General features: G+C 38.2%; 3 protein-coding genes across 10 annotated transcripts in view; 1 reads left to right on the top strand and 2 right to left on the bottom strand.

The window, feature by feature from the left end:
• FGFR1OP2 (FGFR1 oncogene partner 2) overlaps window positions 1–8,668 on the bottom strand; it is a 39,062-nt gene extending 30,394 nt beyond the window's left edge. Inside the window, exon 1 of one of the 6 annotated variants that reach the window (XM_082352286.1) lies at window positions 8,391–8,668. The gene's annotated coding sequence lies outside the window, so the exon portion shown is untranslated. Of the gene's footprint in view, window positions 1–8,231; window positions 8,351–8,390 lie in introns of those variants that run through there. The other 5 variants (XM_082352288.1, XM_082352284.1, XM_082352283.1 and 2 more) reach the window with 5 other exon arrangements.
• The window catches only part of LOC309609978 (dystroglycan 1-like), a 135,192-nt gene that overhangs the window by 67,131 nt on the left and 54,987 nt on the right, over window positions 1–13,074 (bottom strand). The window lies entirely within an intron of this gene.
• The window catches only part of INTS13 (integrator complex subunit 13), a 32,589-nt gene continuing 28,283 nt past the window's right edge, over window positions 8,769–13,074 (top strand). For 2 of the 3 annotated variants that reach the window (XM_082352166.1, XM_082352165.1), the window contains exons 1-3: window positions 8,769–9,309; window positions 10,290–10,525; window positions 12,940–13,014. In XM_082352166.1, coding sequence (XP_082208292.1) covers window positions 10,301–10,525; window positions 12,940–13,014 — 300 coding nt within the window. In that variant the 5' untranslated portion in view covers window positions 8,769–9,309; window positions 10,290–10,300. The remainder of the gene's footprint in view (window positions 9,310–10,289; window positions 10,526–12,939; window positions 13,015–13,074) is intronic. The other variant, XM_082352164.1, reaches the window with a different exon arrangement.

Below are 13,074 nucleotides of genomic sequence, written 5' to 3'. Positions count from 1 at the left end.
TTGAGTGCTTTAAAATGTCTGATATTTGAAAACAAAAGCTATAACTTTTGTGATGGAATTTTCAATTTATGTAGATGTAATATATAACTACAACATAAAGGGGGAGGGTAAATGGACCTATACTATAATGTTTCAACATCTCACTTGAAATGACAAAATGTCAATTGTAAACAAACATATATATTGTAATACTAGAGAAATTCCTAAAAAAAGCAGTATGGAGATAAGAGTCAAAATCATAACAGATGAATTAAAATGAATTAAAAGTTTTAATAACTCAAAAGAAGGAGAAAAGGGGAAAGGAAGGAACAAAACACTGAGGGTACAAACAGAAAACAAATAAGATGGTGGATCTAATACAAACATATTAATAACTACACTAAATACAAATGTTCTAAACACATTAGAACATACTGTCTGATAATCTAACTCTTTAATTAGGATTTAAAACAGGACCCAATTATATGTTGTCTATATGAAACTCACTTCAAATATGATATAGGTAGGTTAAAAGTAAAAGGATGGAAAGAGACACACTATATAAACACCAATCAAAAGAAAGCCAGTGTACTAATAATAAGTACACAAAAAGGTGCTCAACATGATTAGCCATCAGGGAACTGCAAATCAAAACAAGATTCTACTTCATATCTACTAGGCTGGCTATAATAAAAAAGATAGTAAGTGTTGGCTAGGATGCAGAGAATTTGGAGCTTTCATGGCCTGCTGGTTGGAATGTAAAATGGTGCAGCCACTTTGGAAACCAGTCTGGCAGTTCCTCAAAAGGTTAAACACATGATCTAGCAAGTCTACTCCTAGGTACACACCAAGAAAATGAAAACATGTCCTTGCAAAAAATTGTACATGAATGTTCATAGCAACACTATTCATAATAGCTCCAAAGTAGAAATAGCCCAAATGTCCATCAACTGAAAAATGAATAAATAAAATGCTATACAGTGAATACTTTTTGACCCAAAACAAAGAGGAATGATGTACTGACATAAGCTACAAAATGGATGAAACTTGAAAAATTATGCTAAGTGAAAGAAGCCGGTCACAAAGGAGCACATATTTTGATTCCATTTACATGAAATGCCCACAAGATGCACATTCATATAGGTAGAAAGTAGATTAGTGATTTGTCTAGGGTCAAAGGGAGAGGGGGAAGATAGGGGGAATGGGTAGTGACTTAATGGGCATAGCTTTTTGGAGGGAAGAAAATATTCTAAAATTGATTGTGGTGATGGTTGCACAAATCTGTGAATATACAAAAAAACCCATCAAATTGTACACATTAAATGATGGAATATTATAGTATGTGAAAATGTATCTCAATAAAGGTATTATATTTTTAAAAAAGAGCTTGTGGCTATATTAATACTAGATGAGGGACTTCCCTGGTGGCGCAATGGTTAAGAATCGACCTGCCAATGCAGGGGACACGGGTTCAAGCCCTGGTCCGGGAAGATCCCACATGCTGCGGAGCAACTAAGCCCATGCGCCACCACTACTGAGCCTGTGCTCTAGAGCCCGCGAGCCACAACTACTGAGCCTGCACGCCACAACTACTGAAGCCCACACACCTAGAGCCCGTGCTATACAATAAGAGAAGCCCACGCACCACAATGAAAAGTAGCCCCCACTCGCTGCAACTAGAGAAAACCCGCGCACAGCAACAAAGACCCAACGCAGCCAAAAATAAATAAATAAATAAATAAATTTATTTAAAAAAATATACTAGATGAATTAGACTTCAGAGAAAAGAAAATTACCAGGGATAAAAGAGGGGCAATACATAGTTGATAAAAGGTCCAACTCACCAAGAACACATAAGAATCCTAAATGTATATGTACCTAACTAGAGAGCTTCAAAATCAAACAAAAACTGAAAAAAATAAATAGACATGTCCTCACTTACTGCTGAAATCTTCAACACTTCTTTCTCAGTAACTGATGGAACTAGTACACAGAAAATCAGCAACGATATAGAAGAAATGAACAAACTCCATCAACTAAGTAGACTGAATTGATATTTATAAAACACTATAACAAACAACAGCAGAATACACATTATTTTTAAGTACACATGGGACATTCACTGGGATAGAGTATATCCTGGATCAAAAAACAAACCTTAACAAATTTAAAAGAACTGCAGTCATACAAATTATGTTCTCTGAACATAATGGAATTAAACTAAAATAAGTAACAAAGAGACAACAAGAAAACCTCTAAATATTTGGAAACTAAACAACACACATAAATAATCCATGAGACAAAAAGAAAGTCTTTTTGGAAATTAGAAAATATTTTGATCTAAACACAAGACATCAAAATTTTGGCATGCATGTAAAGCAGGAAATTTATACACTAAGTGCTTATGTAAGAAAACTAGAAAGATATCAAATCAATTATCTAAGCCTCAACGTTATGAAATAAGGAAAAGAAAAGCAAAATAAACACAAAGTAAACAGAAAGAAGGAAATAATAAAAGAGCAGAAATTAATGAAATTGAAAACAGGAAAACAACAGAAAAAAAACCCAATGAAACCAAAAACTAGTTCTTTGAAAAAGCAAAAAAAAGTTGATAAACCTCTAGCGTAACTGACCAAGAAAAAAAAGAGAGAAGACATAAATTACCAATGTCAGGAATGAAAGAAGGGATATCACTGCAGACTCCTAATTCATTAATAGGATAAGTGAATACAATAATAAATTTCATACACGTGAATTGGATGAAATAGACTAATTCTTTAAAAATCACAAACTACATAAAGTCACACAAGATGCAACTATTAGTAATAATTATTATAGCTATAACTATGAAATACCTTTAACTATTCTGTAGTCCTATAACTATTAAAAACATTGTATTTGTAGTTAAAAATCTTCTGCCAAAAATCTCCAGACTCAAATGGTTTCAATGGCAAATGCAACCAAATAGCCAAAATAATTTTGAAAACAAAATTGGAGAAATCACACTTCTAAATTTTAAGACTTACTATAAAGCTATAGCAGTCAAGATGGCATGATATTGGCAGAGCCAGTCAGATAAAACAGAACAGAGTCCAGAAATAAGCCCACAGAAACACGACCAACTGATTTTTGAAGAAGGTGTAAAGGCAAGTCAAAGGAGAAAGGATAGCCTTTTCAGCAAATGGTGCTGGGAGACTGGACATCTGCATGCCAACAAGTTAACCCTGAAGTAATTCTTACAATTTTCACAAAAATTAACTCCAAATGGACCACAGATCTAAATGTAAAATGAAAAATGGTAACACTTCTAGAAGAAAAAACAGGAGAAAATCTTTGTGACCTGGGGTTAAGCAAACACTTTTTAGACATGATACCAAAAGCTTGATTCAAAAAAGGAAAATTCAATAAACTGGACGTCATCAAAATTAGAAAGTTTTGCTCTGGGAAACACTGTTAAGACAGTCTGAAAAGACAAGCTATAGACTAGAAGAAGATACAAATCACATATCTGACACAGGACTTGTATTCAGAATACATAAAAACCTCTCAAAACTAACAATTAGGTAATAATCTAATTTTTAAAAATGAGCAAAAGACTTTAACACTTAACCAAAAAAATATATGGATGGCAAAAAAAGCACATGAAAAGATATTCAACATCATTAGCCATTAAAGAAAAGCAATTAAATCCATGATGAGCTCTACTATACCCCTATTAAAATGGATAAAATAGAAAGCACTGACATACCAAGTGCTGGCATGGAACTCTCACACAATGCTGGTGAGAATACAAAATAACATGGTTATTTTGGAAAATGGTTTAGCAGTTTCTGAAAAGTTAAATGTGTTCTACCATATGACCCAGGAATACCAATTCTGGGTATTTACTGTAGAGAAATGAGTGGATAAACAAACTGCAGTACACACCATCCATACAGTGAAATACTACTCAGCAATAATATGGAATGAAGCACTGATACAGGCAACAACATAGATGAATCTCAAAAATATTATGCTGACTGAGTGAAAGAAGACAATCTCAAAAGGTTACATACTGCTTCCACTTACCTGGCACTGCCCAAAGGACAAAACCACAGCGGTAGATAAGAGGGTACATAAGAGATCAGTGGTTGTCAGGAGCTGGGAGTGGGAGTGGGAGTGGGCATGGGGGTGGGGGAGAAGGGTGTGGCACAAGAGAGTATTCTGAAATAATGGAGAGTTCTGTATCCTGATTGCGGTGGAATCTGTATACATGTTAAAATGAATAGAACTATATTGCAAAAAAGGGCATAATATGTTAATTTTAAAACTTAAAAAAAAAATCATTATCTGTCCCCAAGGTTTTGCCTTTGTCTTTAATTCATCTGCTGTTTATTTGTATGCGTGGTATAAGGAAGATATCTAATTATATTTTCCTTTTCTCATGGGGACAACTAGTTGCCCCAGTTCCCATTTATTGGATCATATGTTCTTCCCCCACTGAACTGTAATGCCACACCTGTTGTATGTTTTTTCAATAAATGTATGGGTATGTTTCTGAGCTCTCTATTCTACCTCTGGATCTATCATCTATCTTTACATCAATATGCTGCCTCAACTGTTACAGTTGTAAACTAACTCTTGCTATCTGATATGGCAAGTCATCTTTTCCTTCTTCAAAAGTGTGTTAGCCTTTTCTCCAACCTAATTCAATCTAAATGGACCTCTAGAGCACTCCAGAGTAAAATCAAACCGCTAGGTAATAATTTTAATTAATTCCAACTGTTGGTAGCTTTCTGAGCCTGAGTAGTACAACCTTATACTGAATCTTGCTCATTGGGATAACTGTTATTTCCATTTTATCAATGAGGAAATAGACTCAGGATTTCAAAGGTAAGGAGCTGACTGACAGCACCATGTAGCAAGGAAGGAGCCAAGCTAGTACCAGAAATAGAACTTCTGACCCCCAGTCTAGTGGATATTCATGAGCCAAGATGGCTCTCCAGGGCCCTGTTTGCTTTTACCTATATAAAGACTATCCTGGTCTCCTGGGTGGAAAAACAAAGCAAATTCCTTGACCCTACTCCACCAATGAGACTTCCAAAATATTATATAAATTGCATTTCAAACCAGCAATAGAAAATAAATGGAAGTGTAAATGAAGATGAAAAAATAACAAATTTTTAATACTTTTCTGCATAACCAATAAAAGCCTAGTACCTATTTTAACCAGCCATCACAGTTAATATGACTGTTAAAAACAAGAAAACAGGCCCCCAAATGTCATGTCACTTATGCTAAGCCCCATATCACCAAACCAAGACTTAACTTACAGTTTTGGCCTCTTCCAGAAATGGAACCTTAAATCCGTCGATCAGGAATCACTGTGAGGTAATTTGTCTGACAGACCCCTGCCGTCCCTTAAAGGAAAGTGACTTTGTCCCAACCAATCTGCTTTTTGTTAGTATAACTTCCTTGTCCCTTCTCCTATAAAAGTCTTTCATTTTGTACAGCTCCTTGGAACTCCTTTCTGCTAGATGGGATGCAGCCTGATTCATGAGTCGTTGAACAAAGCCAATAAGATTTTTAAAGTTTACTCAGTTGAATTTTGTTTTTTAAGGAGACCAATTAGGCTTTCTGAAACTAGAATTAACATCCACTTTAAAAAACATTCTCTAGGTTGCATAATGAAATACTACTATCAAAATGAACTACATTTGAAATTCGTTTTGTAACTATAAAAACATACCTGTTCAGGGAAAGGAATTATAAATAGCAGGTAATTGAAAGCATACCTTTATTAGCATTTCAGAAAAACAGTGACACAAAGTTTCTATGAATCTGCATGTTCATTTCCTGTATGTAAAACCACAGAAAAGTTTAAAATATTTTATAATAAGCATTTACTTTGCCACCTTTTTTGAAAAACATTGTGCTTTTCCCTCACTGTTTGGCTGGTAACTGGAGTGGGAGGAAGATTGTTTTCCACATTCTCTAACAAGTTTTAAATTTTAAAAGTCTCCAGTTTAAAAAAAAAAAAGATATTCTCAATTGATCTATTTTTAGAGAGCATGTCTTAACTAGTCACACTTAACTAGTGTACTTACTTACATTATCTTCTATAGGTAGGTTCATATTACAGGTAAAATTATTTAAAGCAGCTCCCCGCCCTCCACATGAGCCACATTCTCACCCACTTTACCACCCAAAGACATTCGCAGTCAGACTCCTGGCAGAGGGTTCAGAACATTGTGCTGCTGATAAAAGAGAAACCACCACCCACCCGAGACAGAAACTGCCAGCTGTTCGTTTTAGATTTTGGTTAAGAAAAATTTAAAGAAATTCAAACCACTCTTCTTTCTCCTTTATCCACAAATCCATTACCCTATAGCTGGAACTACACAGAAATACTGTGACCGCTGACATACCACAGATGTGTCTATCAATGTCAACAATCTAGTTTAAAAATTTTTATTGTTCAGGCAGGTGCCTCTAAAGTTAATTAGTAGATAATATTAACTGACACATATGGAAATATAAAAATAAAAAGTCCTGGTTATGGCTTTCTTAGAAACTTATAAAGAGATCAAGAAAGAAAACATGTAAATTATAAATTACGTATTTTTAAAAAGCATCTTATACAGACATAGCACTGTATGTGAAAGCACAAAAAATTTTCACTGTCCTTGAAAATGATGGAATGAACACATGTTTGGAGTTTTATGAAGCTGCTTTATGAAGAAAATGAATTTTTAAAGTTAGAAGAAACAGTTTGAAAGTAAGGACACAGGAGAATTTTTTTTTTTTAATTATACGTTACCTTGGAATTGTGGCTAAATATAAGTTGCATACACCAGTATGTTCAAACAGGTATGACAATTCAAGAAGGACCTAACTTAATCTAAACCAGTTATTTCTAACCAATGGGCAAGGAATCATTGGAAGGGTTGCACGGATGTACATATACCAAGCATGGTCTGTAGTCTAAATATTTCTCTCACATATATAGCCCACTATTTTTAATAGAGACTAGTAATAATAAAATACAAACGCATTTAAAAGCATAATAGTCTTTTTGCCACTATGCACAATCTCAACTAACAGATACTAAACGTACAATTACTTGTGTGTTGGTGGTACAGGGTGCCTCATATTCAAAACAGGTCAAGGTTCTTTAAGCTAATATACAAGGTTCCTCTGGCTCTAAAATTCTACACTTTTAAGGATGCTAAGGACTCCTACTCCTATGGTGAATCTTCAGAACTATAACGCCTGCTATGTGCCAAGCACTGGTCTAACTTTTGTTACAAAGATGAATAAGACGTGATCCCAGGCTCAAGCTCAAATTAGCACAAGAGACAGATACTTGAACAACTAATGTTATACAACCTAAAAAATACTGCAGAAGTACCATTTCAAGTGCTTTGGGAACACAACGGTACTATCAATGTCATCTGTGGGAGCCTGAGAAGACAATGGTCTATGAATTGGATCTTGAAAGTTGGTTTAAAAAAAAAAGGAAGAGTAAGCATTCAAGACAGATGGTACAGCACATACAAAGGCACAAAGTTGTGAAAGTGCTTGCATGTTTGGAGAAACATCCAGCAGTCTGGCATGACTGGGTATTGAAATATTAGGAGGAGAGGCAAAATAAGACGAAAGAGGTAGAATGGATTGGAACAGACAGTATAAGGTTCTAAGTGATATGCTTAACAATTAGGACTTACAGCAATACGGTTATTCAAAAAGCTTAAAGAAAGTATCGATATGAACAGATTTGTATTTCAGAATGGTAACTCTAGGGAAGGATGATGGTGGGGAAATCATCTGGTGAAAGAAAAAGCAAAAGCATCGTGCAGTGCAAGTGGAAATACACAGTCAAGTATGAGCCTTAGGTTCCTAGTTTGGACAGCAGGATGGACACCGGTACCATTATCTGAGATGGGATACATAAAAAAGGCAGGAAGAAAACCAAGAAGAGAGTAGGATTCTTCAGAGGGCAGTTTCCAGACAGTACGGTTATCCATGAAGAGTACTAGGAAAAGAGTAATATTTCTTGGAGGGCAGTTTCAAGAAAGAGGGAATGGTTCTCCATGTCATATGCAAAGAGGTAAACTGAAAACTGAAAAGGACCCCTTTTGCATCCCTGCCGACCACCTCCCAACCCCGCCCCGCAAACGGTGAGCTCCCAGGTGGGTTAGGCAGGAAGAAAACAGAGAGGGAAGGTGTGTCCACAGGGTTAGGGCCAAGGCTTTTCATCGAACTTTCCGCACCTCAGTTCCGGAAAGAGGTGCTCAGAGCTGAACAAGGAGAGGAAGTACCGCGCCCAGGAACTGGCAGCCGGTAGTTCAAGAGGTGGTGCAAAGCACCATCGGGGAAGGAAGCTTCCGACTCCCTATGCCCGCTCTGGTCCCTGGATTGATTCCACTTACTCTGGTCTCAATCCCTCGCAGCCGTCAGCTGTGGCGGTTAGGACTCAAAGCCTCGGCCAACGGGGACCTATGCACCCAGGGGAAGAGACTCCTCTTGCCTGTTCAGCTTCTTCAGCGAGGCAGTACAGGGGCGTCCTGGGGGAATCAGAGGGGCTCAGCCCCATCACTGGCCAAGCGAAAACCTCCGTTCACCGCCTCCGACCAGCGCTCTCAGAACACTTTAACCTCGCGAGATTTCCTTCCTCGCGTAACCGTGGGGGCAGAGCCCAGCGATTTTTTTTGAGGCCTCTAGCTGACATGCGCGAGAGGTAGGGGCGGGCCTCCCCACTAATCCACACTCAAGCTTTCTCTCGGCCTCTCGCAAAGTCTCGCGAATTTTGCTAGGGGAAACGGGCGTGGGTGGAGAGACGGAGAAGGGGAGATCTGGTGGGCGGGTCTTGCGCTTGGGGGACCGTAGCACCGTTAGCCGGTGCTGTGGTTGGTACTTCGCTGTTGGGGAGGCTCTTAGGTCGCCCGGATCAATTTTCCCAATGGGTGACTGGGAAAATTAGGGGGTAGAAAATCTTGAGGGTCGGAGGCATTTTTTTCTTGGCTCCGCCCTCTTCCTGTTAGAGACCTGGGCGTCTGGCCCGCAGAGGGGGAAGGGCAGCGTGGCGGGGCTGCCGAAGAGTGCTTTGCGCACGCGCCAGTCCGAGTGTGTGAGTGTTTGTGTTCACGCGCAGGCGCGCGCGCTCCTGCATTTAGGAAGCCTGGGAAGGACCGGTGTGTTAGGAGATGAGCGGGGAAAGCATAGTCCCCTGTCTTTGGTACCAGACACTCCTGACTGTGCGCTGACCCTCCCCACCCAGCCAGCAGCCTTTTCCAGAGAGGCTGTGGTGCATAGCCTCTGTTCGTTTTCACTGCAGGACCAGGCACGAAAGTAAGCGAACCTCGATCCTGAGGTCTTCCTTATCCACTCACCTTGTACTTTCCACCCCCCACTTTCCAGCAGAGTGTGTCTAGGTTTCTCAAAGAAGAGTTTTGCGTGAAGGGGAAATGCATTTGAAAGCAGGAGAAGAAAATAGCTGGATTGTAAAAAGTCGGTTCGTTTTAATGAACACTTCTGCTGTGTTTACCCTGTGCTTTTCGAATGTGGATTGTCTATTCAGTATAAGATTTTATTAGCGAAGCAAGGGAGTTCTTATAAGAAAAAGTTTCAAAAGTTCCTCCTTCCCACCGTGTGATGGTAGCACCTAAGTTTTTCTGTTCTACATGATGAATTGCCGTGGTGTTTCAGAAGCTAAGGTGGAGAGAGTGAATTTGAGGTCCTTATCCTAATGCGAAGACCAGATATGCAGTTATCTTAGGAGATGTTTGTTATGTTTTGAGCTTCCCTTTTGTTGTCACTCTTTCCAGTTCATTCTTTCTCCCCAATCCCCACCCTTTTTCAGAAGTCTTAGAGATTTTTTTGGAGGGAAGCCCCCAAATGCTGCCTTATATTACTTTAGGGGTTTATATTTGATTGATGTCAATTAGCAAGGATCATCAAAAGTGTGTTTGAAGAGTGTTTATCGTTTACTTTGTTTGGTATTATGTAAGGGAAACAAGTACGATTATTTGTAAAAAATGTTTTCTTCTGGCAAATTTAAGTTCATTCCAAAAGCAAAAAATATCTGCATGTATTGTAATCTGCCTGTGTCTGGTAGAATGACAGGTGTATATGGTGTAGCTCGTCCCTTGAATTGTTACTTTCTGGTCATGACCTCATTAAGTCTTGTCCTTTGTTCGATAAATTTCTTTGACTACTGATTATTCATGTTCCCTATCAAATCTTGAGGAAAAGACGCATTCGTTAGAAATAATTTAAGATATTAAATGTTATGTATAAGATGTTTGGCTAATATATTTTATCTCTGACAGGTTAAAACAAAATGAAGATTTTTTCTGAATCTCATAAAACAGTATTTGTTGTGGATCACTGCCCTTACATGGCAGAATCATGCAGACAGCATGTCGAGTTTGATATGCTGGTGAAGAATAGGACCCAAGGAATCATCCCTTTGGCCCCTATATCTAAATCATTGTGGACTTGCTCAGTAGAATCTTCCATGGAATATTGTAGAATAATGTATGATATATTTCCTTTCAAAAAGCTGGTGAGTGTGAAGTACAAGTAAAATCATGATTTGGGGGATGTACTTGACTGCTTTTTACACTTTTTATGTATGACTTTGCTTTAGATTTGACTTACAACTGTTTATTTACTACTTTAAAAGTGTAGTATATAGAACTCCCCTTTGGGGTTAATATGTGTATTTAATTGGGGCCGCTAACAATTATGGAGCACTTACATGTGCTTCATATTAACTCCTTTAACTCTTACAGCAGTCCTATGAGGTAGCTACTGTAATTACTGGGACAGTATTCAAAGTGTATAAAAACCAGAATGGAACAGACACTGACCACTGAGAACTGTTGCCAGCCTAAGCAGAAGGGATGTTGGCTGAAAGCACTTTGTCAGAATGTGTTGGTATGTTCCATCTGAATATCAGCCTTGTTTATTACTGCCTTGTTGGAAACGCAGAAACTGAGGTAAAGAGAAGCAATTTGCCCTGAGTCATGTAGCTAGTTAGAGGAAGAACCAGAATTTGAACCTGGCTGCTTACAGTTTTAGTGAAAGTGTCCTAAATTGCTGCAGGATTTGGCCATATTGTAAAGAATGCTCTTAAGAATGCTAAGGGGAAATTGTTTTTATCAGTAAGAAGAGAAGTTGAAGATTGATAGAAATTACAAGTGTGAAAATTATCTTCAGTTTTCAGAATCTCAACTGTTTTATTTTGGGAAAGTCATTTGGTTAAGCCACAAGTGGATGCTTTGCTTTCTGTCTCATTTGGAGCAGCGTAGGCTGGGACCTAGCCTGTTCATAGACTGGCACAGGCACACCAGTAACCGTAAGGCTGAACACAGAGAGGCTAATATATATTATACATTCAGATATGTTCCAAATTAAAATATAAATTGTTTTAGTCGCTCTGTAAATTGTGTATCATGTAAGGTAAAAAAGCATATATGAGAGGAAGCATAATGTAGTGATTTAGCGCACAGGTTTTGGTTCAGGTCTTGGCATCATTAAGCTACCAGCAGTGTGACCTTGATCATTTTGCTTCATCTCTCCAAGCCTCAGTTTCCTCCCATGTAAGCATAACACCTCCTTCCTATGATTGTTGTAAGATTTCAATGAGGTAATGTGAGTAAAGTGGCCAGTAAAATATGTTCATGTCAGGTAAGTCTTAGGAGAAAAAGCTGCTTATCAAACTTACTGGGGAAGCAAAATGAGTATTACATAGATAATAGGAAAAAAGATCATGAATTAGATCATATAGTCCAGGGGAAAGAAGTAATCTCACCCTCCTCCCAAAAGGGAATATAGCCATCATTTGATATATTTTCTAATGTATCCTTACTGTTATCATCTTAACCTGATACTATATTTTGTTTGCATTTTACTTAAAAAAAATTTTTTTAAGAAATTTGACAGATACAGTGGAAGAATTAGGATGCTATTTATTTATTTATGTATTTATTTATTTATTTATTTATTTATTTATGGCTGCGTTGGGTCTTTGCTGCGCACGGGCTTTCTCTAGTTGTGGCGAGCAGGGGCTACTCTTTGTTGCCGTGCACGAGCTTCTCATTGCGGTGGCTTCTCTTGTTGCGAAGCATGGGCTCTAGGCACTCGAGCTTCAGTAGTTGTGGCACAAAGGCTCAGTAGTTGTGGCGCACGGGCTCAGTTGCTCAGCAGCATGTGGGGTCTTCCCGTACCAGGGATCGAACCCTTGTCGCCTGCACTGGCAGGCGGATTCTTAACCACTGCGCCACCAGGGAAGTCCCTTTACTTTAAAATTTAGAATAAAGTGCAAATCCATTCTTTTAGCTTTCAATGCTCTAGGTTATATGGTCACTGCTTGTTTTTCTGACCTTATCTCCTACATCTCTGTCCACTCTGACATTCACCCTTCTGAGGGTGTGCACCTAGAGATCTTTGCATTTGTTCTTTGCTCTACCTGGAATTTTCTACCTCCAACTCTTTCCCTGGCTAGTTTCTTTTGGTCATTTTGGATTTCCCTCAATTGCCACTTCTGTAGAGAGCCCTTCTCTGATCACCCAACCTAAAGAAGCTAAACAACTTCTTTTTCATAGCATTTATCACTCTCTCAAATTATGTTGTTCATTTATTTCTGTTTGTATTCTCCCTGCACTACCCTCTGTCTTACCACACCCCGGAACCCCGGCTTTCCCCACATTGTGAGCAACAGAACTGTTGTATTCATCACTGTATTCCCATATCCCCAGTGCTGAGAGTAGCACCTGGCCTGTGCTAGGCATTCGGTAACCATAAAATGAATGAATGAATCAATCAGCAAACCAGAGCTAGAGACTGTACTCTCTATTTATGTTTATGTTATATATAATATATTAAAAGGTATTTATAATAAAATAAATGTTTTAAATATGATGTGATTGAGAAGACTTGGAGTTGAATACTAATTATTTCTTTGAACTCTATTAGGTGAATTTCATTGTGAGTGACTCTGGAGCACATGTTTTAAATTCTTGGACTCAAGAAGACCAAAATTTGCAGGAGGTATGCTTAGATTTTGAGCGTGGCCATTTTTGAAAATTATCTGGATGTGGTAATACTTTC

This window comes from Balaenoptera borealis, assembly GCF_965194805.1.
Source record: "Balaenoptera borealis genome assembly, chromosome: 13".
In the NCBI taxonomy this organism is placed as follows: Eukaryota; Metazoa; Chordata; class Mammalia; order Artiodactyla; family Balaenopteridae; genus Balaenoptera; species Balaenoptera borealis.
This window is presented reverse-complemented; position numbering and strand designations above follow the sequence as displayed.